The 27,998-nt window shown below is 41.9% G+C and overlaps 1 protein-coding gene across 3 annotated transcripts; it reads left to right on the top strand.

Moving 5' to 3' along the window:
• Nucleotides 1–135: 135 nt before the first annotated feature.
• armc6 (armadillo repeat containing 6) lies at nucleotides 136–26,559 on the top strand. 3 transcript variants are annotated; one of them, XM_084313461.1, is made up of 8 exons: nucleotides 136–240; nucleotides 583–728; nucleotides 2,337–2,416; nucleotides 2,873–3,443; nucleotides 4,017–4,162; nucleotides 13,188–13,319; nucleotides 16,355–16,492; nucleotides 25,174–26,559. In XM_084313461.1, exons 2-8 carry the CDS (start codon nucleotides 608–610, stop codon nucleotides 25,384–25,386), a joined length of 1,401 nt encoding a protein of 466 aa, XP_084169587.1. In that variant the 5' UTR covers nucleotides 136–240; nucleotides 583–607; the 3' UTR covers nucleotides 25,387–26,559. The 3 variants fall into 3 exon arrangements, with proteins under 3 accessions (XP_084169587.1, XP_084169586.1, XP_084169588.1); XM_084313462.1 differs by having other exon boundaries at nucleotides 216–234; XM_084313460.1 differs by having other exon boundaries at nucleotides 203–728.
• The last annotated feature ends 1,439 nt before the right edge of the window (nucleotides 26,560–27,998 follow it).

Genomic DNA, 27,998 nt, shown 5'->3' with positions numbered 1-27,998 from the left:
TTGAAATGTAAGCCAGTGTCACTACCCGGAAGTGACGCGTCCATGACACTGTTCTAGATGTGGCTTCTTTCATGCGTGATTCTTTTCCGTAGCCTATGTTTGCGAAGACGCTCTCTGATCGGCTAGCCGCGTACAGCGAAGACCCTCTCCGATTGGTTTAGCGCCGAAGGGTCTCTCTCTTCCGCCTTCTTCATTATCTGTTGTTGTTCAGCAGCAGCAGACCTTCACTGGGTGGTAACAGTTAAGAGAGATACGGGTTGTTTCACGGGGCCACACCTGCCTCCCCAACTGATACAGTGGATGAAACCTAGCTACTTCTGTTGACATGTTTTTGACTTTTGCTACTAGCTAGTCGTATACTATTAACGTCACCTGTCTAACAGGAACACATTATAAACGATTCAACTAGCTAGCTTAGTTAGCACACAGCTAGCTCAACTTAGCCAGCCTTATTCAAGTCACGCAAGCTAACGTTGTTGTCATTAATATCCGGGAAGGGTTTTGTTTTGTAGCGTTGCTGCTGCTTCTTCTGCTCATCAGCTGTTGTGTTGATCATATTATCATCGCGGGTGTGTTTCTCAGAGTGGAGCTGAACGTCGTAGCGAACATGGCGACACGTAGGATCACACAGGAGACCTTTGACGCCGTTGTCAAGGAGAACATCGAGGACTTCGACATGGATGCTGCCGAGGCTCTGCGGGACGCGGTGGAGCAGTTCGACTCCCAAGGTGAATGAATGAATGGAAACGTTATTAACAGATTGCAGAATGGGTACAATACAGTACGGCTCAATAGACACAATTGTTAAGGGGATGCAGACCAGAGGAAGACTTTCGTCTTGTTTACATCAGGCTCCCCCATTTTAAATTCATAGTGAGAAAAAGATTTCAGGTTCCAGTGAGAATTGAACTCACGACCCCTGGTTTACTAGACCAGTGCTCTAACCACTGAGCTATGGAACCCTGTTCTTCTACTACTGCTGCTGCTGCTATTACTACTACTGCTATTTACACTTTAAAGATCCTTAAAGATCCAATCCTTTAGCTGTAGATACTATATCTATATCTGATGTGCTAGAAGTGGTTAGAAAGTTTAAGAAAGAAATCCACAGATAGTAATACTATTGACATGTCAACTATAAAAGAAGTCTTTGACTGTCCTCAAACCATTCACATATATGTAACAAATCGTAGTAGCAGTCAGTATTGATTGATTGATTGAAAACTTTATTAACAGATTGCAGAATGGGTACAGTACAGTACAGCTCAATACATACAATTGTTAAGGGGATGCAGACCAGAGAAATACTTTCATCTTGTTTACATCAGGGTCCCCTCATTTCCGTTTGATAGCATTTTGAAAATCACCAGTTTTCGGTGAAAAAATAACCCATGCCATATCACATATCACATAAACGCTTATCCGTGAAAACGAGTCTGATTATCCTAACACTGATAACATAGATTCCTTACCTGAGGTCAGATGGTATCCAAATGGTTTATTCCAATTTCTGATCGCCATTCGAAAAAATCGATAAATGTATTGATCCATCATGTGTACAGTATAACCCATATTCGGCGTGGCTCAGAGGCTCCAGAATGAACTCTGGTAGACCCCGGCTGCATCAGTGAGAAGTAAAATGTGGAGTCAGAAATCCGTTCTCCCATTCACTTTCATTAAGTCCAATCCAAAAGGGTGATTTACCATCTGGGAGACGATAGGGGGCGCTTTGTTCACATCTGAGCGCCGGCGGTCCCTGGATCTCCAACGGTAGGCTCGCGTGATGCAATATGATTTCAGATCGCTAATAAAAAAAAATTATAAAAAAAACCAGAGAATACTCGTGACGTGGCATTCAACGGTCGGGGCGTAAACCAGAGAAAAGCCGTGAGTGGCATACAAAGTGTTAACAATTGTGTGTATTGAGCCGTATTGTACTGTACCCATTCTGCAATCTGTTAATAAAGTTTTCAAACAATTAATCACATTTGTGACATATATGATATGCAAATATATACAGTACTGTTACCCATAGATCCTAACAGAGATTATATACATATGATGGGGAGGAGACTGTCTATTTGGGGGGGGGGGGGGGTGTTTGGACCTTTACAGTGGCCAGTTTCGAATAGCAGGTCCCCCCGTAGGTGCTCTTTAAGTTTAAACACCAAGTCTGACGCAGCACGGATGTTATGTCACTTACCATAACGATACACACGTCTTCACCTTTTTCTAATTCATTGCACCTACAGAAGAGTGCGACCTGTGAAGAGGTCCATTATGTTAAATCCCATACGCTAAGATCAAGTGAATGTGTTGTATTTGTCTGGATACAGGTGTGGACCTCAGTTGTATAGTGAAAGCTATACCAACGGTATCATCTGATGACAAAGAACAGGAGCACGAGGTGTTGCAGGTGGGTCTATTGTTGCTCTTTTGTTAAGACTTGGTTGCTGAAGGAACCATTGACCACATTTACAAAAGACCAAAGTCTGGTCTGCATCTATGTTTTTTTTTTTATAGATGCATGAATGCCTAGTGAGTGAATGTACACAATATGTTTTTAACTGTTTTTATTAGCTTTAATGTCCTATTTTTCTGTTTTATTTTCTGGCTTAAACATCTAGCCCAGGGACTACAACTGAAAACTAGCAACCCTGCTAATGTTGGCATATTTACAGTTTTTTTTTTTACATTTGTATTAATTTATAAATGTATAACTGTTGATTGATATGCACTGTCCCTGATCAAATAAACGGAGTAAACTAAAACAACAATTGTGTGTATTGAGCCGTACCGTATTGTACCCCCATTCTGCAATCTTGTTAATAAAGTTTTCAATCAAACCCTCTTTTGTTTTCACATCCCACAGGCCCTCGATTCCCTTAAAAAAGACTCCGACGGCCCCTCGGAAAGAAACACCACCGCAGACCTGCGACGTTTCACCGAACAATGTTCTCTGGGATTCGCCCAGAGGCACCTGGCGGCCCAGAAGGACGCCTACCCCACCATCCTCTCCCGCTGCAGGGCGAGCCTGGGCGACGGGGAGGCTCTGCTGGCCTCCTTGTCCGCCCTGGCCGCGCTGACGGACGGGCAGCCGGACCTGTTGGACGCGGCGGGCCGTGACTTCCTGCTGACCGCCCTGAGCGACTACCAGGCGGACGCCGCCGTGACGTGCGTGGGCGCCCGCGCCGTGCGCCACTTCTGTCTGAAGCACGAGCAGAACCGGGTGGATCTGGTGAAAGGCGGCGTCCTGCCGCTGCTGACCGGCGCCATCGGACGGCACGCCGGCTCCGCCGAGCTGGTGAGGGAGGCGGCCGGCGCGCTCAAGGTCATGACCTTTGACGACGACATCAGAGTTCCGTACGGACAAGCCCACGAACACGCCAAGATGATTGTTCTGGAACACGCCGGGTTGAAAGTCATTATCGACGCGGCGAGACGTGAGACTAGAAAAGGGCTTAAAGAGATGGATTCGGTTGAGTCTATCGTTGAGGGTTTTATTGTAATTAGGGATGCAGCAATTTATCAGCAGATGATTGTTTTTTGTCAATTTTGGGCTTTCAAAAGCATATTCAGAATCTGTATGATTGTATTTATGGCTGATTGTAAAATTGCCATTTTTGTGACCTTTTTACTAGGAGACTGTTGCTTAGGAACACGCCAACATTATGGGAAATGTTCCATTTAATTTGGGTTAATCTAGGCTAACGTGCAGCCAGATAGCTTTCTACTGAACGCACAGAGAAGAAATTGGTATCTATCTTCTTGTCTGACTCTGGAGAAGACGGTCAGCGCATTTCTCATAATGTTGGCGAGTTCCTTTTTTAATACAAGTGGCAAGTAAGAAAAAAGAAAAAAAACATTGATACCTGGCTCAAAAATTAAACTGCATATGCATCCCTGATTGTTATACCTTCATCTACACTTTGCAGCTGGAATCATTTTGATTATGCTCTAAAAAAAATTTTTTAATTAATATAATTTTCCTCTCTGTATTTGTGTGCCCCCTACAGTCCATCCTGATAATTCATCTGTTCTCAGCGTGCTGTGTTCAGCTCTGTCCAACCTGGCTGTGAGGAACGAGTTCTGTCAAGACATCTGTGACATGGGAGGGTTGAAGTTCATGATGACACTGCTCGCAGACAGCTTTGAGTCGCAGGTAAATGAACAGAAGAAAGGGATGGTGATGGAAAAGGACAGAGCAGTGCGGCCGGGGAGCACAGCGGACTAAGCGTCTGTCTACCACAGCAGAGACACTGGTATCGAATCCGGCTGTCAGCGGTGCCTCCGGCTTGGCCGGTCGTCATACTGGCTCAATTGGCAGAGTCAGCGGGAGGGAAGCCGGTGGGGTGGTAATCTGGTCGTTGTAAACGGCGACTCCTACAGGTCGGTCAGGGCGCCTGCACAGCAAGGGAGGGAAATGGTGAAGGTAGTGTGACCCTCCCGCGCGTTACACTTCACCAATGAGAGTCCTCGCTGTCAGGTGAAAAGAGGCTGCTGGCTGTCTCCTATGTATCGGGGGAAGCATGTGATAGACTTCAGGGCTCCCTAGACCGACCAGTGGGGGGCACATGCGTGCAACGACCAGGAAGGGGAGGGGGGGATTGGCATAACGACTAAATTGGGACGGGAGGAGAAAAAGTGGATAAAAAAAATAAAAAAAAAGGACCGAGCAGGGTTCCCCCCCACAGACTCGCTGGTCATTTGTGGTAGTGGCCTGCGCTACGGTTACGCCAGAGACACACGGGACCCCAAGTAAACCGCCCCGTCAATTCTGGTGCGAGCAGGAGCCTGGTTGTTCACACCGGGAGCACAGGTCTCCTCGCCGGTCTGCTCCACGGCTCTTTCTCTCCGTCTGCTTGAGCCAGAGCCAAATATTGCCAGAGTTTGGACAGAGGTTTAAAAAAGTATGTACATTTATTTCGCACCATTTCAGCAAAACGGTAAAAAAATCTAAACATTGACCATGACAGAAAGTGTATATAAAGGTGCTGAGTAGAGGCAAGAGACCCAGGTGGGCCTATACGGGGCCTCAATTCATTAAATCATCTGATTTAAAAAAACACAAAAACAAAAGTAAAGTGAAATAAGTTCCTAAAACAATTTTCATAATATTAACTCATTCAGCGCCGGAGCTTAATCCACGAGATGGCGCTAGTACGCCACCGCTGTAAGTCAATGGGGGGACTGCGAGATTTGCGAGTGCTTAAAACACATCTTAAATTATAGCTATGGGTCTAATACACCCATCGATTATCAGTGAGTTGCTTCCAATCAACATGTACAAAACGGATTGTTTTTTCATCGGTACATTTCCGTTTGATACCGTTTTGAATATGAATATAGTTTGGGTGCTTCTGAGTAATTCCAGAGAAAGACGCGATAATAGCGTTTTAGTGGAATACACTAAACGCGTTGTAATCTTTCGCCTGATTATCGAATCTTCCTGAAATCAACTCTAGATCATCATTATTATCCTTCCTTGCAAGCATGCAATGTGGTTTAGACCGGCATGCCCCCCCCCCCCCCCCCCTGCTGCCGCCAACGGACACAGCCACACATACACACACAGAGACGGCGTCGAATGGGGTAGAAATAAATATCAGATCAACGATCAAATTTAGATAGTGTTCTTACCTTGTATCTGATGTAATGCAAAAGAAATAATCCAATTATCTGATCGCCATTCCAAATACTGCTTGTGGAGGTCCGTACCACATTACCGACCGTTTCACAATGACGGGCGGGCAGGGGTTACTGTTCCAATGCATCGTTGTATCTGCCTACCTTGCCTGAGTATTTAAACCCCGCCCGCACGGCTCGGCTCGTCCCAGAAAAGAAACTACACCATTCCCAGTGGAGTGCAATACCCACTGGAAGGCGTAGGCGGCGGTATTTGCCCTTTTGTGAGCTCAGACCCATTCCCAACGATAACATCAGGCTGGATGGATGAAAATGAATGGATATCGCTAATAAAAGAAATAACGATTAAAAGCAGACTATACTCGTGATTGGCGCTCAAGCGATGGCGAGTTAACCCGCCTATCATCGTGACTGGCGCTGAATGAGTTAAGATAATAATAATAATAATAACAATACTAATCAAAGTAATAATAACAAAAACTGGAGTCTATTGATGGAGCAGCACTGATGTGTTCTGGACCAGCTGGAGTATTGATGGAGAAGCACTGATGTGTTCTGGACCAGCTGGAGTCTATTGATGGAGCATCACTGATGCTGTAGAGGAGTGAGTTACAGTAGTCATAGGCTGGACAAGATATGCCTCCTAAAGTGTCTAAACGGAAGTGCAGGAAGTACAGGCTACAGGCGTTCCGGTTTCGACAAAACAATTATAGAAGCGTGTGAAGTGCACAATATTTCCTCGTTTAAGCCATTGCAACGGCTTTGCCTGAAGAATTTACTACATGACTGGGACGTTCTATAGCTTGTTTGCCGACAGGATTTGGGAAAAGTTTGGTCCGTTCGGAGGCAGCTTCCAGGGGAAGTACATACACCGGAAATTCTACCTCATAGACACTTTCGGCCGTAGTTCTTTACCAGGCTTTATCCCACGGAGATAAAACTTGGAACGAAGTTACAGTAGTCAAGACGGGAGGAGATGAAGACGTGGATCAGTGTTTCAGCAGCAGGGTGTGAGAGAGAGAGAGGGGGGGGGGGGTATTTTAGCAATGTGGCGAAGGTGGTAGAAGGAGGATTTGACAATTTGGCTGACTCATCGTTGTATCTTATTTAGTATGTCACCATCACTTTGGGGAATCGGGTATTCGTGGCGGGCATGTCCGATTTTAGTTTTGGGTCATTTATAAATACATCTTTCTGTGTGGGACGTCCCGCTCCAGCTTGAGTTGATGCGTCGTCGTCTCATCAGGGTTCGCACAAGGTCCTTGAAGTGCTTGATTTTTGACCAAAAAAAAAAAGTCGAGGCCTGGAATTCAAGTTTCAAGTTTCTTTAATAGTTGTCATACAGAAGTACAGAATACTTTTATACAAAATGCTTCTTACTGTTACGCTCCAGAGACTGTGCAAGACAAGATAAGTATGAAATAAAATAACATACCGTAATTCCTCTAATAGTAACCCCGGCTTGTATTTGTTTCAACTGTAGCGGGTACCAGGCTTGTATTAGGAGGAGGCCTGTATAAGAGGGAGGCCTATATTTCAAATTTTCAAACGGATCATAATGAATAAATCAACATTTTGTGTCAGTTTGAACCCAGTAAAATGTACTGGGTTCATTTATTGAAACCAAGTACTGTATGAAATAGTAAACAGTGCAATTACAGGTGGTCACTGGTCATTTCAACGTTTTCAAAGTGAAATCAAGTAACTAGCTCAGTATGCAGCTCAGTATATTAGTAACCCGGCTTGTATTAGGAGGCCGGCTTATAATTGCTTAGCTCAAGAGCGCACCCGGCCATTAATAGAGACCCGGTTTGTATTTGAGACCCGGTTACTATTAGAGGAATTACGGTAGTATAGCATGTAAATTAGAAGTAAAAAAAAAAATGAGGTCACAGTGTTCAGTATAGACATATGTACAATGTTCGATGCAGAATAGACGTAACTGAGTTACCATATAATATACAATACTGCAGTGTACTAATATACAATACTATATAGTGCAAGGCAGAAATGGGATGAGGTGCAATTTAGGTACAATTTACAGTAGGTGTACGAGTTGTAGTGCAAATCCTTTATCAATAAATATAAAGTGTAAGTGTGTTTGTGTGATCTAAAGTGTAGAGAGTGGGTGCTGCAGTGTGTTGTTTGGTTAAGTGTGTGGGTGTGTGTGCTGTGTGCATTTGATGGTTGTTGCATAGTGTTTATTGTTCGTTTAGCAGCCTGATGGCCTGGGGATAGAAGCTTCTTCTGAGTCTTTCTGTGCTCGCCTTAAGACTCCGGTATCGCTTGCCTGACCGCAGCAGTTCAAAGAGGCAGTTGTTCGGGTGGCTCGAGTCCTTAATAATTCTCTTAGCCTTCCCCTTGCACCGCTTGTTGTAAATGTTCTGGAGGGTGGGAAGCCCCCCTCCAATTGTGCGTTCGGCTGAACGTGTCACTCTTTGTAGTCTGCTACGGTCTTGTGCAGTGCTATTCCCAAACCAGGAGGTGATATTGCCAGTCAGGATGCTCTCTATTGTACATGAGTAGAAGTTCCTAAGGATCTTCTGACTGACTTGGAACTTCCTTAGGCGCCTGAGGAAGTAGAGGCGTTGTCGTGCCTTCTTCACAACACTGTCAATGTGTGTGGTCCATGTCAAATCCTCGGATATGTGGGCTCCGAGGTACTTGAAACTGTTCACTCTCTCAACCGGTGCCCCGTCGATGCTGAGGGGGCTGTAGTCCTTGACCCCCGACCTCCTGAAGTCCACAATCATCTCTTTTGTTTTGCTGACGTTCAGGGAGAGGCAGTTTTCCTGACACCACTGTGACAGATTCTCTACCTCTTCCAGGTAGGCCCTTTCGTCGTTGGCAGAGATCAGGCCCACCACTACTGTGTCATCAGCAAATTTGACGATGGTGTGGTTGTTCCGCTGTGCTACGCAGTCATGTGTGTACAGGGAGTAGAGGAGGGGGCTCAGAACACAGCCCTGGGGGGCCCCTATGTTGAGTGTGATGGATGAGGAGGTGCAGTTGCCTGCTCTTACCACCTGGGGTCTGCCCGTCAGGAAGTCCAAGACCCACTGGCAGAGGTCATAGTTCAAGCCCAGGTCCCTGAGCTTGGCTATGAGTTTGGAGGGGACTATGGTATTGAATGCTGAGCTGTAGTCGATGAATAGCAATCTCACATAGTTCCCCTGCCTCTTGTCCAGGTGTGATGCTGCTGTGTGCAGCACATGGGCTATGGCGTCCTCCGTGGACCTGTTGGGGCGATATGCAAATTGCAGAGGGTCCAGGTTGATGGGGAGGGAGGAACAGATGTAGCCCTTCACTAGCTTCTCAAAGCACTTCATGGCTATGGAGGTGAGGGCTACAGGGCGGTAGTCGTTGAGGCAAGCGGGCGTAGATTTTTTTCCTTAACTCATTCAGCGCCAGCTATTAGTCAGGGGCCGTCATAGCAAGGCCACGCTTTAAAAGATAGGAGTGCGTCACCTTGTTTGTAGAGCTATAACTATATTCTATATTATAGCTATGGATACAATACTATGGCCCATTTGACATCACCTATCTATCGTTCAATATGTGAAAAAGAATACATTTTTCCATCCATACGTTCCCGTGTTATACCGTGGTGAATATAAGTATGGTTTTAGAGCGGTCTAGGGTAATTCCCGAAATGCTGAGTTATAGCCTTATACGTCAATTCTACTGTAGATGTTGCCGTTTCTTGCCTGTACACGCTACTATTCCCAAATCAAATCTATGTCATAGGTATTATGTTTCATCATGAATGCATGAAAGGGGGGGGGGGGGGGTCGTTTCTGATTATTTGATTGCCAGTAACGGCATTCGTATTGAACACTAAAAACGCTTATCAGCCCGATCGGTATAAAAGCATTGCACGATCAAGCTAAAATTGACATCAGATAGTCCTTACCTGTGATCGGGAGTATTCCAAAAATAATATTCCAATTGTTTGATCGCCATCTGGTACATCCGATGTCCATTTGGTCCACGGCATAACCGACCACAGCATATGGATCGGGGATATTTGACGCGCTTCAATGGAACCGGGAGAACCGCTCCACTCGACCGACAAGGAAAAGTGAGACCGGAGACATTTGGCAGTTTTCTTGCACTTTGGCGATCTCAGACTCATTCCCTATGGTAACACCAAGGTCCCTGGATGAATAATGAATAAAACATATTGAATAAAGGATAGGGCTGTACTGAATGGTTCGAAGCTTCGATCATAATGTTGACATTCGAATTCTAAATCAACATTAGAATTTTTTATTTTTAATAAAAATAAATTTATTTTTTTATTTTTTTTAATGTTTTTTTCTTCGGTCTATAGTTGCAGTTAAAGATTAGGCTACACTAATATTATACTATAAGACGTCACTTTCATACCAACCGTGCCCTTATTGGATTATTTATGTTGATGAAACTGATAAAGAAAGTTGATTTAATAAAAGAAAAAGACTCATTTAATCAGATTAATCACTTTAATCAAATTGAGGATTTAGTAAAAAAAAAGAAACAATTTTATGAATTTCTTTTTATAGACATTCGAAGCTTCATTCGAATACTTCAATAGAAGCTTCGAATGTAAAAAAATTACATTCGGTGCAGCCCTAATAAAGGAATAAACTACCAAAACCTGAGAAATCTTGGGGTCTGGCGCCCAACGCATGGCGAGTTAACCCGACTTATCTCGGGTTTGGCCTCCATTGAGTTAAACAGCCCATTTTTTAACAAGGTGCTTAAAAAGTCCTTGAAATTCAAATCAACCATTCGCATTGAAAGTTTTGTTCATCCATGATAAAAAATTTTTGGATCAAGAAATATTTTTATTTTTTATTTATCTACTTTTTCTCCCATTTTCTATTTTTCTCCCATCCCAATTTCGTATCGTCCAATTCTACCCTCCCCTGTCTCGAACGCTGTTAGGCCATGCCTCCCACAAGCCGGTTGTAATGTGGACGAAGCCATACATTGCACGAGTCCCCTCCGGTACTCGAGGTAGCAGCCGTCGCATCTTTTCACCTGCACAGCGCGATCTTTCAGTGTTGGGGGTCTGCGCTTTTGAGGGACGCCACCCCCGTCGCTTCCTGATTCTACTGAGCAGGCGCACCAACCGACCTGTAGGAGTCGCTGTCCACAACGTCCGATCCCCACCCATCAGCTTCCCACCCCCTAATACTGCCAAATGTATTAGTATGAATGACCAGCAAAGCTGAATGCAATGCAGAGATCTTGGCTCGAACCCAGCGTCTCCTGCATTGGTGGTGAGCGCCTTGCCCACTGCACCACCTAGCCGCCCAAATCTTTTTTTATTTAAAGTGTAACTAATTGTCAGAAATTGGTTCTAAGCCATAAATATTGGATCCGATTTTTTCTTTCTATAAAAACAGCATTTAAAAGCGAATTGTATCCTTTTTAAATGCCCTTTTTTTTAACACTTTGATCGCCATGGTTAAATTCATAATTTACCATCCTTAGCCAGCTCTATTTGTCTATGGAGAAGTTCCCCTTCTTTGCAGGGCTATAACTTTTTAAATTCTATTGCTAAATTGACATTATTATGGCCCATTCAATGTCTTATATCCATTGTTCAGGGTGTAGCAACGATATACTTTTTCATTCACATATTCATACTAAAATATGGTCTAAAGTAGGGGTCAGCAACCTTTTTGACATGGAGTGCCTGTTTGAAATATAGTTAGTTAAAACTAGTGTGCCTCAACAATATTCCATGCATCGTAATTTTTTCCCCCTCATAATCAGGTCTTTTTAATGATAATTTTTATATTATTACATCATTATTGTTATTGTTATTATTAACAATATTATTATGATGGTTGTATCAACCCTAAATCTGAGTTGGGGGGGGGGGGGGGGGGGGATGCAATGCAGACAAACAGCTGCATACAGTGCGACCATTTCACTCACATTTGCCCATTCATTTTTGGACACATCACACACCATCGGTGTGTGTACTGTACGTGTGCGGTCATAGCTCCACCTACAGGCCTAATGGAGAACACCAGGAGAACACCAGGATGTGAATGGAGGGTGAATGGTGAGGTATATCGTGTAAATAAGTTTTGATTGATCGCAAGACTACACTGTAAAAAAAATTATAATAATAAGTTACCAGAACTTAAAAATATTGAGTTCAGTTACTGTGCATTAAGTAAGGTTCAGTTTTCAATCCATAATAAGTTAACAGAAAAATAAGTACACAACCACATTATTTCAACCTAATAAAACTATGTTTATTGTCATTGTTTTAAGAACACAAGTTGACTTGGTAATACTCACATTTTGAGAGAAAAAAAATGGCTTTTAACATGTGCAATGTTCAATGAAATAGAAAAATAAATAATACAATTTGTTGATTAATCCCACTGGTCACAATGGTGACCGTAATAATGTTTTTGTTATAAGGCTCTGCAAATGTTACTGAATGATGTAGCAATGTATTTCCAGCTAAATTGAAATAATAAACAAATAAAGGGTCTCAATTAAATATGTGGTAGTAAAAATAACCTGTGGGAGGATTTCAACAAGATAAATGCGACAACAGTGCAAAATATTTTACTATAATATTTCAAAGCAAAACATTTTTTTTTTTTTTTTTCTTTTTTTTTTAATGCTGCCCCCTCTGCCTGCGTGCCTACGCAGGCACACGTGCCTAGGGTTGCCTACCCCTGGTCTAAAGTATAAGTATGTTTTTATCGTTTTCTGCAGCTTTCTCCAGAACTTGATTTATAGCCCCAAATGCATTATATTGATGATCAAATACAGTTTGGTAGCGATCGGTGCCAGATGAAAAATTTCAACTGGAGGTACTTCTAGAAGTTACTACGTATCATCTGATATTTACCGGATGGGCGAGGGGGCGTTTATAATTCCGTGGGCAACTTTATACCATTCATCTAGTGTGGGTCATATGATCATCAGATCAGTTAGTATAGAAGACGTTAGAAAATAACGTTGAAACTCACCGTATCTTCCTCGCGCCGTTGGACGATCAGCTTGGAGTAGACAGTTTTCGATTATGGGATGTTGATCCTGATGAACCATTTCCAGGTTGTATAATACTATATACGTCCAAATAACGTTGTTTATTGAGTTAGGGCGAGCGATTGATTATCCAGTGTGTTGAGATAGAGTCCTGCTAATGATCGCGAGTGCCCGGACGAAATATGGATGAGCACTTCCTGTTTGACGAGTCACTTCCTGTTGGCGATCTGCCGATCGGCCACCAGATGGCGCTCTTGAACCGCTAGAGAGTTGAGTGGAGCTCAGCTGTACATCTCAGGTCCCCGGAGGAGAAATATGATTTCGATCACAGATTTTTGAATGATTGATATCAAAGACGAGTTACAGCGTCTTCGGCAGAATGAGCATGGCTAGGAAAGACGTCCAAAGGCGTTTTCGGCGGTTAAAGTGTTAAATGAAAAATAGTGCTTGGAAAAGTACTTGCAAGTCCTTGACTTTCATTTTGCAATGTCCTGTGAGAACCCTGTGTCAACTATTTTGTCCCTTCCCTGCAGGAGTTGGTGCGGCAGGTGCTGAGCGCCTTGCGGGCCATAGCGGGGAACGACGACGTGAAGGACGCCGTGGTGAACGCCGGCGGGGTCCAGCTCATCGTCCTGGCCATGAACAGACACATGAGCAATGTTAAAGTGAGTTCAGCATCGCCATGCTCAACACCTTCAGCGCCAGCCGTTTTATCCATCCTTGTAGTCAATGGGCCACGCTTGAAAAGATAGGGATTTTCACTGTGCATCACAATGTTTGCAGGGCTATATCTATATTATAGCTATGGAGACAATACTATGGCTCATTTGACAGTCACTATCTATCGTCCAACATGTAAAAACGAGTAAACAAGTTTTTCATGTATACGTTTGCGTGTTATCCCGTGGTGAATATTGTATAGTTTCAGAGTGATCCTGGCTAATACCTGGAAGCCGTTTTATAGAGCGCTGTGTGAATTTTCCTAAAGGCGTTCACGTTTTTTGGCCTGGACATGCTACTGTTTCCAAATCAAAGGTATATAATAGGTATTATGTTTCATCATGAATGCATCAAGGGGGGGGGGTGTCGTTTTTTGATGCTCTGATAGCCAGCAACGGCATTAATTTTGAATACACTCTCGGGGTCTCAGTATGGCTTTCAACGGTAACATAGAGCTCCGTGAGACTGTATAGAATAAAAGAAATTTAATAAAAGAAAAAACGATAACCTGAGATTTTTGGGGGGTTCTGGCGCTCAACCGCTGGCGAGATAACCCGAGAAATCTCTAGGTTGGCGCAGAAAGTGTTAAAATCTCTACTGTGTACTTATTGACCATGCTCAGACATTTACTGGTGATTCCATTTTTAGAAATATCACTTTTAATTAATCGAGCAGTGGTTCTGAGAGACATTTGTTTATTGTTTATTACAAGATACAAGATACTTTAATGCTATGGTTGGTGGTAATCGTTTGCGGTACAGCATGTTAGTTAAGCACTGGGACATCAACATGGATATTGGCAAAGGATCCCCATTAGCTGACGTCAACTAGTCTCCCTGGAGTCCGAAACGACATTAAAACATTACAACATCCTTCCACACGCTACGCCCTCTCAGTGAGAATCCGCGCTGCCAGGTGAAAAGAAGCGGTTGATTGGCTGGACGTGTGTCGGAGGAAGCACGTGGTAGCCTCCACTCTCCCAGACCGACTGTGGGGGGTAAGTGCGCAGCGACCAGGAAGGGGATTGGGAATTGGCATAACGACTAACATTGGGATGAGGAGAAAATCGGAGGAAAATGGAGGGGGAAGAAGATAAAAAAAAAAAAGAAAAAAAAAACATTACAACATATACAATTTAAACATAATACAATTAAAACATAGCAAGACGTACAAACCGAGGAAACGCAACAACATTAACACACAAACAAATGATATCTAAATTAGGGCTGTCAGTTTATCGCGTTAATTAGATACATTTATTACACAGCAAATTATCGCGTTATATAAATTGTAAAGTTTATTACAAAAAAATTAAATTATTATAATTTTTTTATCTCATTCATTCCATAAGAACGTAGAATACACATTTACAGACTTTTTTTTAACATGGTCCATTTGCATGTTCTTGGTATCTGATTCTAGGGACATCTATGGATCTCAGGGAATGTATTCCCAGTGTCAGAAATACTGTGTCTGTTACTAGGCTTGAGTAAATTGTAATGAACCAAATGAGAATATCAATAATATTTTTTTAATCTTTGGCTGTGAATAACACCATGCTAAAATTGACCAGACCTGAAAAATCTCTAACCCTCTAAGCAAATGATTAAACGGAAGGTTTTGTAGATACAGTACTGAATTCTGCCATCCGGACACATGCAAGTTGAAATATGATTATAGAATATCAGGCCTAAAATGGTTATGCGATTAAAATGCGATTAATTAATTACAAATCCTGTAATTAATTAGATAAAAAAAATGTAATCGCCTGACAGCACTAATCTAAATATATATATAAAAATATAAGGTAACATAACATATTGCATTACCCAACATTATCATTATTATTGCCTCACATGTAAAATCTTAATTTATTTTGTAATCTTGCTACACCGCTTATGTCACGTATGTCACTTGGAAGACAATTTAGTTTTAACCTTTTTATACATGCCTTGTGTGTTTTATCCCTTTTTCTATGTTTTTATGCCTTGTTTTTTAATTGCCTATGTTTTTTAAGCCTTTACCCTGTAGCACTCTGAGATTGGGTTTCCAAATGTAGAGTGCACTACAAATTGAATGTATTATTATTAGGGATGTCCCGATCACGTTTTTTTGCTCCCGATCCGATCCCGATCATGTGATTTTGAGTATCTACCGATACCGATCTTTCCCGATCCGATAAAAAAAAAAGAAATGTAAACTTAAAATTTTTTTTTTTTTTTTTTAATTTAACAAACATGACCATGTTCACGTCTTAAACTCATACTGAGGCCTTAGGTTTTGTTTTAAATTGCATATCATCATTCATTTATTTATTGTCACACAGAGCAGAAGAATTTTGCCAAAACAAACCAATAGTATCCAGCTGCAGAACGGCAGACCAGCCACACTCTCAGACCCAAACGCATTTCCTTTGATTTAATTATACATCAAATTATTTATGTCAAGGATTGCAATGCCTCGCTTGAATGAAGTTAACTTTTCACCTGGATAACGTCAACATTCAGGGTGAATGTAATGTGAGAAATTGGGATACAAAAAAAAAATTTAAATACATTTTTTATTTGGGTCTGAGAGTTTGGCTGGTCTGCTGTTCTGCAGCTGGATACTATTGGTTTGTTTTGGCAAAATTCTTCTGCTCTGTGTGACAATAAATAAATGAATGATGATATGCAATTTAAAACCAAAACTAAGGCCTCAGTATGAGTTTAAGACGTGAACATGGTCATGTTTTTTGCCGATCCCGATCTTCGGAAAATCACGTGATCGGCCCCGATCACATGATCGGATCGAGACATCCCTAATTATTATTATTATTAATTCCATGCCCTGATAGCCCTATATAAAACCGTTCTTTGCTTTGTTAGATATTGCATGGGGTAGAATAATCTGCCCTCTATACTTGCCCCTCTGGTCAAATACATGGGCACATTTGAGCTGTAAATGATTGATCATAACCTACATTGTTCTCGTTCCACAGGTGTGTGATCAGGGCTGCGCTTCTCTCTGTGTCCTGGCTCTGCGCAAACCCAATAACTGCACGGTCATCATGGAGAACGGCGGGGCGCTCGCAGCCCTGCAGGCGATGAAGGCGCATCCGAATAGCGTTAACGTGCAGGTAATATTAAATGCCCCTTTAACACATTGACCGCCAATCACGTTGTACGACGGGTTTGCTGGTCATGCGAATTCTGCCAAGCCACGGCGTACAACGTTATTGAGATCATATTTAATTTTTTCGCCATGGTATTCATAATTCCGCCACCCAGCCTCTGCTGAGACAGTGGGACTCTGCACAACAGTGCAACGCTTCAATACCGCCGCCTGGTGGATGATCGGGCGAGTTACAACCGGAAATGGATCTCGGTGCATCTGGGAAATCCGTCCGGCAGTCACATATTGTTGCGGTACTCTAGACACACATCCGTGTATATGGATTGCTGCCATAATAACTCAATAATCGATATGATTTGGGCGTTTATTGTGCCATACAAACCGGAAATGGATCTAGTCGATCGACGTCAAATACCGGTAAGTGGGATCTTTTTCCTCCAGTCTCATCGGCGAACGGTAAGAGGACGGTAACGTTATTTTCAAGGCGATTGTACATTTCTTTATTTACAAACCATCTGATCAATAAATCAATCCAAACGGCAGTTGATAATCTATATATGTGTTTATGCCTATAACTCACGTTCTAGGAATTACTGCAGAAAACGATAAAAACATACTTATATTCTAGATGGTATTTTTGGAAGAATCTATGAATGAAAAAGTATAACGTTCCTACATCCTGAACGATAGATAATTGATGTTGAATGGGCCATAGTAATGTCAATTTAGCAATACAATTTAAAAGGTTATAGCCCTGCAAAGAAGGTGAACATCTCCATAGGCTTAGACTGGTGGCAATGATCATACATTGATGGATAGAAGCGTGGCAGTCAATGTGTTAAAATGAAAAATAGTGCTTGGGAAAGTACTTGACTTTGCAATGTCTGTGGGAACCCTGACCACGGGTCAAATAAAAATGACAAGTCACTTTTTACATTGAAAGAAAAACACAACTTATTTCTAAAAACTCCATTTTCGCCTCCGCTTCTTCGCCAGCTACTGTACTGTATGTGGCTTAAAAAGTGAGGGAGTCGCCCATCAAAATACCCAGGTTATAAGGGTTAACAAGCTCTATTTACCTTCCCTCAAGAGTGACCACTGAAGGGATATCACGTGGCCTATTCCTACAGCTGGTAAACAACATACGCTTGGGTCTTATCTGCATTAAGGTCTAGTTTCAGCTGAAGTAGGGTATTTTGGACGACGATAACATTTTGCAAGTTGTCCAGAATACCCTGCTTCAGCGGAAACCGGTTCTTAATGCAGATAAGACCAGCTGTAGGAGTGATATACATGTGATGTTCATTCAGTGGTCACTCTTGTCCTTAACACTTTGAATGCCCATCACGACATAACTCGTGTTATCAGCCCCCCCATTGAGTGCCCACGACGAGAAATATCGCTTTATTTTTTTATTAGCGATCTGAATTCATATTTCATCAACCGAGTCTACCATTGGTAAACCAGCCCCACCAGGTGCTCAGATGTGAAAAAGCGCCCCCTATCGTCTCCCAGATGGTAATGCACCCTTTTGGAATGGACTCAATGAAAATGGATGAGAAAAAAAAACTCCGGAATCCACATTTTACTTCTCACGCATGTAACCGGAGCCGATCAGATTCATTGTGGACCCTCAGAACAGCGTGTAATATGTCTTTACAGTACGTAGCATTGGATCAATAAAAGGATCAATTTTTGGAATGGCGATCAGGAATTGGAATAATCTTTTTGGATACCATCTGATCTCAGGTAAGGAATCTATTTTACCAGTCTTAGGATAATCAGACCTGTTTTCACAGAGATATAAGCTTTTCCCCTATGTGTGATATGGCTGTTTGACTGTACGAGCGATCAGGAACTAAGAGAATCGATTTTCAGCGCGCGGCACCAGCGTGCACACGTACACATATACTATCGATAATCTAGCATTTATTTGAAAACTATTCATAAATAGGCCGAAAAATGACAACGTTCTAGAATATTACAGTACAGGGCGTTTATCACAGAATAATTTTTCCCCCTTGAAAACGAGGGCTTTTCAAAATGCTATAAAACGGAAATGAACCGATAAAAAAACAATCCGCTTCGACAATGTTGACTGGAAAATGAGTCATTGATAAGCAGATTAGACACATAGCCATAATTTAAAACATAGATTAGGCGATATTAACGTTAACATTGAAGTGTATGGTGGGCATTCAAGCACTAAATGTGCGCCCCCTGCTGGGCACTGAAAGTGTTAAGGAGTTTGGTCTGTTGACGATTAATTACTGACGAACTTTGTGGGCTTATAAAATGTTTGTTTGAGCTGTTACATCCAAATGGAAATCAGGCATCATAGCAGCATGGGTGAGGAGATGTACAGGTAGTAGAAGACATGATGCAGGTCATAGAATTATAGTACAGTGGAGTAAAATAAAGTAAAAATTAAAATAGGCAGTGTAAACCATATATATAACAATATAATTAACTCTGGACATGCGCATATGGGCAAGTAGGCAGTGTAAAACGGTAGAGGTGCAAGATGAGGGTATGTATGCCCTCTCAGTTATATTTGCCCTACAATAAATATAGTTACAAATACAATATGCCCTCCCCAGCCATATCCGTGATGCAAACACCCTGACATCTTTTAAATCAGCCCTCAAAACCCACCTTTTCAATCTTGCTTTTGACCTCTAATTCTGTCGGTTTTATTTTATTTTGTCATGTATTATTTTTGTTCTGTTTTGTTCTGTTTTTTTGTTTTGCCATAGTTTGTCTCTCCTGCCCATGTGAAGCGTCTTTGAGCACCTGGAAAAGCGCTATATAAAATAGATGTATTATTATAATATATATAATCTAATAACTAATATAATCTAAAAATGCTAAACATGTATAGCCATAGATCATCGCAGTGCAATTGTTTGGAGGGATTCACCCTTGTGGCATCATTCTAATTTGTCAAACTCTGCGTTAACTCCCCCGATAATTAATCGCTACGTCTGGCGGTCAGCTCTTGTCATAATGGCATCAAATCCCTTTGAACGTGCTGTCTGAAAATGGATAATTAGTCAAAATATCTCCACTTTCCCACGAGCTTCACACATGGACCACGTTCTGTGAAGGCAAACACAGCAGCGTGAAACGCATGAGAACTTCCGTTGATGAGCCAGGTGTGTTTACAATTGCCCCTCACCATGTTAATGATTATTAACTAGGGGGGGTGGACATGTCTCGATTCTAAGATGCATCGTGATGTGGACGTGGATGATTCTGCATCGATGCAGTTACGGAACAATGGAACATAATCAAAAGATGTACTCTCTTGCTAGCTTTTATGTTCTTTTACAATGTAGCGCCTTTGGATTTGCTCCACAACTATAAAGCGCCCTACTAATCAAATATATTATTATTATTATTGTATTATTAAAGCTAGTGCTCTGGTCATGCATCCACTCAACTCATAGAAAATACAGCATCGGGCTATTCTAAAAGTATTGATACTAATACTGATACTAATAAAAAAGAGTATTGAACTGTTTTTTTAACAGCTGGGTATCGAGATACCTTTATAGTATCTGTATCATGCAACACTAGTAAAGAAATTTATTTTGACATTCTGATTTAAGAACTTTTTTATTTTTTCATTATCCTTTTTCCCCCCTTTTACGATTTTTCCCCCTCCCATCCCACTGTTAGTCGTTATGCCAATTCCCAACCCCCTTCCTGGTTGTTGCGCACCCCCCCCCTACTGTTGGTCCGAGAGGCCGGAGACTGTCACAATGTCACATGCTTTCCTCCGACACATGTGCAGCCAGCCGGCAGCCAGCCTGGCCGCGCAGATTCTCACCGGGAGAGTGTAACGTGTGGAAGGTCACACTACCTTTCTCCAGATCCTACCCTCGCTGTGCAGGCGCCCCGACCGAACTGTAGGGGTCGCTGTCCACAACGCCCAGGACCCACCCACGGCTTCCCTCCCCCTAACTCAGCCAAACGAGTTAGTATAGCGATCAAGCCAAGGCAATGCTGACTCTCCGGGAGTCGAGACCGCAGCCTCTTGCATTGGTGACGAGCACAATCTCCGCTACGCTACTTGTAGGGATGGGCATTGAGAATCGGAATCGATTGGGAACCGGTTCCTAATTGTCCGATTCCTGGAATCGCATGCCTCCGTGACTATCAATTCCTCTTATCGATGCCATGTTTTTCCGACAGTTGCGCATTTAACAACAATAGCGCCACGCATGCAGCCATAGCAGACTATTTGATTCCTTGACTAGGAAAACCTAAAGGGCTCGATATTGTGACCGTTTTGTGTGTGCTTTGCATCCTAGTCATTCATTTACATGGTAAAGTATGTTAGCCGCTAAATAGCCATGCTCATTGCAGAGAGAACACTGAGCTGGCCTTTATTTATACAGGTAAGTTATTGCTAACAAATTCTCTTTTGCAATAACGACCTGTTGGATGCAACTATAGTTCAATAGATTAAATTAGTTCTCAAATACATTATTTTATTTAAGTGTATAGTTAATTTATTTTTTTTACAGTTTTTGTATTCTTCTGACATGGGGGCTCAATAATAAATGATAAATGACAATCAGAAATGTCAAGTTGCATGTTGTTATTCTAACCAGCTTAGTTCTGTTGCATTTCCAATTTATTTATGTAATTGAATTTATACAGGAATCGATAAAGAATCGTATAGATAAGCAGAATCGATAATGGAATTGTATCGATAAAATCTTATCAATTCCCATCCCTAGCCACCTGACCGCTGATTTAAGAACTTTCTAAATAAAAGTTAATTTATCTGACTGCTTGTATTAATTGATGAAAAAGTAGCCATGTGCAGTAATATAGATTATAAAATTGAGGATGTGATATATTATTGAGCTGCATCGTAGAATTGAATCGTGGACCGCTGAATCGTAATCGAACCGTGAGGCCAGTGAAGATTCACAGCTCTATTATTAACACAAGTTTTGACTTGTTTCATGCTGCTTCTTTTGCCCCGCCGTGTCACGCTCACAGAATGTGGTCCATGGGAATCTCTGGAGATATTTGACTAATTATACGTTTTCTGCCAGAACTTTCAAAGGAATTTGATAACTGTAGGACTGTGTGAGCTGACCGCCAGACGTGGCAATTAATTATACAGAAATGTCATTAAAGCTGCCCTGACCTCATTTAGGTCTTTCTCCCAAGAGTCCACAGCACGTTGTTCTTGGTGTCGGAGGCCGTAGCGTGGATGCCTTCTAGCCATTACCGTCCTGACCAGCTAACATTAGCACAACTTATCTAGTGAAACATCCTGAGGTACGTCAGATTTCGGTGCATTCTCTCCTGGTGGGTCCACACAGTCTTCGTGTTCAACTTTAAACTATTGTGCAACCTTATACACTGTACTTTAAAATGAATAACTACAGCAAATGGCTTTCTTTATTGCACTTTTCTTTTTGCCCCCCCTTCCGGACCACCCCCTAGTTGCGCCACAAAAGCCCCCCCCCCCCCCTTTCTCCGGACAACCCCCTAGTTGAGGCACAGCCCCCCCCTTTCCTCCGGACAACCCCCTAGTTGAGGCACAGCCCCCCTCTGGACGGCCCCCCTAGTTGAGGCACAGCCCCCCTCTGGACCTCCCCCCTAGTTGAGGCACAGCCCCCCTCTGGACCTCCCCCCTAGTTGAGGCACAGCCCCCCCTCTGGACCTCCCCCCTAGTTGAGGCACAGCCCCCCCTCCAGACCACCCCCTAGTTGAGCCACAGCCCCCCCTCCAGACCACCCCCTAGTTGAGACTCAGCCCCCCCCCCCCCCCCCCCCCCCCCCCTTCCTCCGGACAACCCCCTAGTTGAGCCACAGCCCCCCCCCCCCCCCCCCCCCCCCCCCTCTGGACCACCCCCTAGTTGCGACCCAGTACCATCTTGTTAGAAAATCCTGGGGAAATCCCTGTTTTTTTTTTTTAATAAATTATTATTATCTATTAACCCTTTCACTGCCACACTACAGAAGGTTAACCCTTTACTATCACACTACAGACGGTAACCGTCGGTAGTGTGATAGTAAAGGGTTAACCTTCTGTCGTGTGGCAGTGAAAGGGTTAAAGATGGAATCCCCGGGAGCTTGTTTACGTTGGTGTTTCTTTATTCCACCACATTGGATCCCACTGGATCTTGGCAGGTGAGCGTCATCACATCATGTGACAGGAAGTAGGTACGCGTCTCAGGCTGTTTCACTTAGCTAAGCTGCAGTAACGTTATATCGCCTGGTTAGGACGGTTAATGACTATAGAGGAAGCCACATTACAGCTGGCTGCCTCTGGCTGGAAGAACGATGCTCTAGTCTGCAGCGCTGTGGACTCTTGGGGGAGAAAACAAACCTTAAATGAGGTCACGGCAGCTTTTGTGACCGTCTGCTATTATTGGGTGAGTGCTACACACACAAGAGTACGACACATTTAGAAGGCTGCAGGGGTGAGTCCCTCCCAAGGAATTGCACAGAGTGATGTCTGGAGTCTCTTGACTTGTGTCAATATTCACAAATCAATACTATACAAATATAACATGTGAATTCTACTTCAGGGTGGATTTTCTCCTCTTAATATTAATAAGAATAAACTGTATTGTCCCTGAGGGGAAATTGACTTGGAACATCAGTGCTGCATCATTCTGCGATAACCGTGTAAACAAAGAGGAAAATAAATATGTATATACAATCTAGTGCTGACCTTCGATATTTTTTTGGAATTCGAAGCTTCTGGGCCGAGATTAGTTTTTAATTCGAAGCTTTGAAATTAAAATAATAATAATAAATAAATACTTTTTTTTTTTTTATTATTATTATAATTGTTTTTTCTGTTGTGGGACTTGTACAGCACTTTGTTCAACTTTGTCAGTGCTGTAAAGTTTAAACCTTTTTAAATCTTAGACAAACTAAACACTTTGCTTCCATGAAATATTGTAAGCAGTCATTTGAGGCTTTATAAAAGCAGCACAATGAACACAAATCTGTCAGTGCCGAGTCCGACCTCATCTTAAATAACAAACAGCATTGCTTGTTGTAGTTAACACTTTAACTGCCGGAAGACGCTTTTAGGCGTCCTTCCCCGCCATGCTCAAGTAGCCGAAGACGCCGTAACTCGTCTTTGATATCAATATTTCAAAAATCTGTGATCGGAATCATATTTCCTTTCCGGGGGGCCCTGAGACACAAGTGTGATCTCCTCTCAATCCTCTAGCGGTTCAAGACCGCCATCTGGTGGCCGATCGGCTAGTGTTAGAGAGACTCAGTCTTCACACAGTGAACATCGATCGCTGCAAATAACTCGAAAAAACAACATGATTTGGACGTATATATTACTATACAACCTGGAAATGGACCGGATATTTCTATATCCCATAATAGGAAAATGTCTGTTCCACGCTCATCGCCCAATGGCGCGAGGAAGATACGGTAAGATTCAGCGTTATTTTTCAATGTCTCCTATACTAACTGATCCGATGAACATTTGACCCACATTAGATGAATGGTATAACGCTGCCCACGGAATTATAAACGCCCCCTCGGCTATCCGGTCAACATCAGATTACGTGTAGTAACTTCCAGAAGTCCGTCCAGTTGGATTTTTTTTATATCGCGCCGATTGCTATCAAACTGTATTTGATCATCAATATAATGCATTTGGGGCTATAAATCACGTTCTGGAGAAAGCTGCAGAAAGAGATGAAAACATACTTATACTTTAGATCATATTTTAGTATGAATATGTGAATGAAAAAGTTTAACGTTGCTTCACCCTGAACAATACATATAGGACATTGAATGGGCCCTAATAATGGCAATTTAGCAATAGAATTTAAAAAGTTATAGCCCTGCAAAGAAGGGGAATTTCTCCATAGACAAATAGAGCCGGCAACCTATGGTATATCATGAATTTAGCCTTAGGCAATCAAAGTGTTAACAAAGAGAGGCAGAGTTGATTTTGCAAAAAAATAAAAAAAAATATTCATATTTTATTTTTTATTTTTATTTTACATAATCGAATTTAATTTTCATATTCGAAGCCCATGCCCATCGAACGAAGCTTCGAAGTATTTAAGACAGCCCTAATACAATCATTCATTCAGTTAGTAAAAAGGACTTCAGACAAATATGACAATACATAGATACATGCAACCATAATTCATAAGTAGATAATCAGGCGAAAAATTACAACGTGATTACTGGATTACACTAAAATGCCTTTTTCTCGTCTTTTCCTGGAATGACTTGGAATCACCCAAACCATACTCTCATTCAAAACGGTATAAAACGGAAATGTACGGATGAAAAAACAATCTGTTTTTTGCATGTTGACCAGAAGCAACTCACTGACAGTCGACAGCGTTATTAGATCCATAGCTATAATATAAAATATAGTTTTAGGACTCGCAAGTTTGGCATTCTAAAACTATATCCATTGAATAAAGACCTGGCGCCGAAGGGGGGTCGGTCGGCGCCCCCTGCTGCTGGCGGTCAATGTGTTAAGACATGGACAAGAAAGAGGTGACAGCCCACTGTTGGGTGGCACCTCAAAAAGAATCGACCTCTAGTATTATTTAGGAGAGCGATGGATGTAGGAAGGAAGGAGAGCTTGTAGCGGTTGCTCTTATATCTACTTGCTCTGATATATTATCTATTGTTGTCTCTTCTCATCCCCCTAATATAGAAACAGGCATGTATGCTTTTGAGAAACATGGTGGCTCGTATGCAGAACTTCACCCAGCCCATCCTGGACATGGGAGCCGAGGCGCTGATAGCCCAGGCGCTGGCGACCCACCGGGACTGCGGTGACGAGGGCAAGGCCGCCCTGAGGGACCTGGGCTGTCAGGTGGAGCTGCGGGAGTTGTGGACCGGCAAGAAAGGCAGCATCCAATACTGAACAAAGCAACTACTCTCCCAACTAGGGGGTGTAACGACGCAAAGATTAAATTTGATTACAATTATTCAGGCAACGATTCGATGCATCATGAAATCTCTTCATTTGACCACGATTCGATAAATTTTCAGAATCAGTTAATTCCCCCCCAAAATGTTGAATACACAAATGTGGCTGGGGGAACTGATTCACTCAGCATGAATGGACTATCGGTCAATAAAAACGTTACAAAAAAAACAAACGAAAGAAAAGAATGAAAATATTTTATTTAGATTATAATCGATTCTAACATTTTCAAATCGATGCAGTTGAATCATTAGGACGCATTTCGATGCATCGTTACGCCCCTCTACTCCCAACCGGGATCATGGCACGACCCCATACCGGTGCCCGGAGAACAGCACTGAAGAGCACCAACACACTATAGGGCTTCGGGCAGGATGAGTCATGTGATGTATAGTATTTTTAAAATGTTGGTATGAGTTACACGCTAAAACATGCCAATTGTCCTCTGCAGGCCGCGCTGCCTGACATTTTGAACATGACATTCCCATAAATTATTATGTCACCGATCCCACCGACAAAAACAATCTTGAGAGTTTTGACATGTACCTGGCAGACAATTGTATGGTTTTCTTATATACAAGGATAAAAGGGTTGGCCATAGCCCCCTCTCTATAAATTGTTGCGTTTACATTTTGTGTCGCTTTAATTATTTGATCCATTTGAACCCTTTCACTACCACACTACAGAAGGTTAACCTTTCACTACCACACTACAGAAGGTTAACCTTTCACTACCACACTACAGACTGTTAACTGTCTGTAGTGTGGCTGTGAAAGGGTAAACCCTTTGTCATGTGGCAGTGAAAGGGTTAACCCTTTGGTAGTGGTAGTGAAAGGGTTAAGATGTTCATTTTTGTCAGAGGTCTTGAATGCATGTGGGTTATATTGAATAAAAGTAATACAAACGTTGTTTTGTTTTTACTTGCACTCGATTCCCTGAGTTCCTGCAAACCTTGATCTGTATTATTTATTTAATGCCTTACGTTCAGTGTACTCGAGCCAAACATTCCCCTCTATTCTCTGTCCTTTTTTTATATTCAGTTTGCCTTTTAACACAGTATAAAACTGTAACCCCTGATATATCTGTCATAATAAACAAAGAAACAAGTTATATTTGCTGCCGTTTTTGATTGGACCAAATTATTACTGAATACACATTGTGGCCTATATGGTCTACCATACTAAAAATAAAGACATGGGAAACTATATTCATATACGGTATTTGCAGAGGAAAAAAAAAAGAGAAAAATGGCAAACAAATTAAATCAACCTTGTAAATCAATGTGACTCAAAACAGTCGTGCATCTCTTGTGTGCTTGAGATTCTACACCCCTCTAACGGACCTATCCAAACATAGACTACCGCAACACTTCTGGTATTTTTAGCTCATGGGAGAGAGGGGGGGGGGGGGGGGGTGACTAAATTAATGCTGATTAGAGAGCCTTGACGTAAAGTGCTTGTAGCTACGGAGCTTGTGAATGAATGTTGATTAGAGCCTTGAAGTAAGTGACAACCAATGTTCCCTCTAATTATTTTTTGGTCTGAGCAAACACTCAAACCTCCTGAGCAGACATCAGCAACTACTGAGCAACATACGTCACCTGCCGATTAACCGGTTAGTTGATAAGCGGCGGTTTGTAAAAAATCTGAGAATCTTAATTTCCCTTAATGTCTAACATAAAAATATATACATTTAGCTGATACACAGAGAAATAATACAAAAAGGCATATTATATTCCTTAATCAAATATTTATTTGACCATTGATTGACGATACAGAGCATAGTCCTTACTTTAGCTGGGTTGGCGGCGGCGGTGACCATATTGTGATTTTTTTTAAAGAGGACACTCTGCCTTCAGCCTCAAGATACTTAATCAAAGTTTACTCAACGATGCCTTATCATTATAATATATTTAAAGTATACCTCCTCTGTATCGATATAAAATTATTGTTTATATTTTATATAACAAAATAATATCTCTCTATAACCAAAGTTACTCAACATGCTGTATTATGCCTAAAGTAATCTATCTGACAAATCTCAAGAAAATAACTAAATCAACCTATGACAAAATAATATATATTTTCAAGTCTTACTGGACAAAATAAATAACAAGAAAAATATGATGTAATGTTCTAAATAATACCTCTTCTGTATTAGAAAATCCAGCTTTAAAAAATATATCTTTATCTTTTCAATGTAATGTAAATTATAAAACAGTAACATCACAAAGATACTAATTTAAAAGTGCACTATGCAGTTTCAGATTTGTTGCAATTAGTGTACTAAACTAATTTATTACACACATTATCCTTAGAATGATTGTATCATAAGCATCTTATCAAACCAAAACATCATTTTGATGCATCAAAATACTTTTCAATTATTTTCTTTCTCTCTCTGTATAGCTGCATTCTTCAATCAATTCGGTCAACTTTGCCATCAAACTCTCGCCTCGCACTGCTTTGTTTGTAATGTTTTGCTGTGTCCATGTGAGCTTTGAGATCGCCAGCACCTTTATTAGAAATTTTCTCTGCAGTTCATCTGTA

The sequence above is a fragment of the Notolepis coatsorum genome (genome assembly GCF_963971535.1).
Source record: "Notolepis coatsorum genome assembly, chromosome: 4".
Taxonomy (NCBI): domain Eukaryota; kingdom Metazoa; phylum Chordata; class Actinopteri; order Aulopiformes; family Paralepididae; genus Notolepis; species Notolepis coatsorum.
Note: the sequence above shows the minus strand (reverse complement) of the source record. Positions and strands in the feature narration are given on the sequence as shown.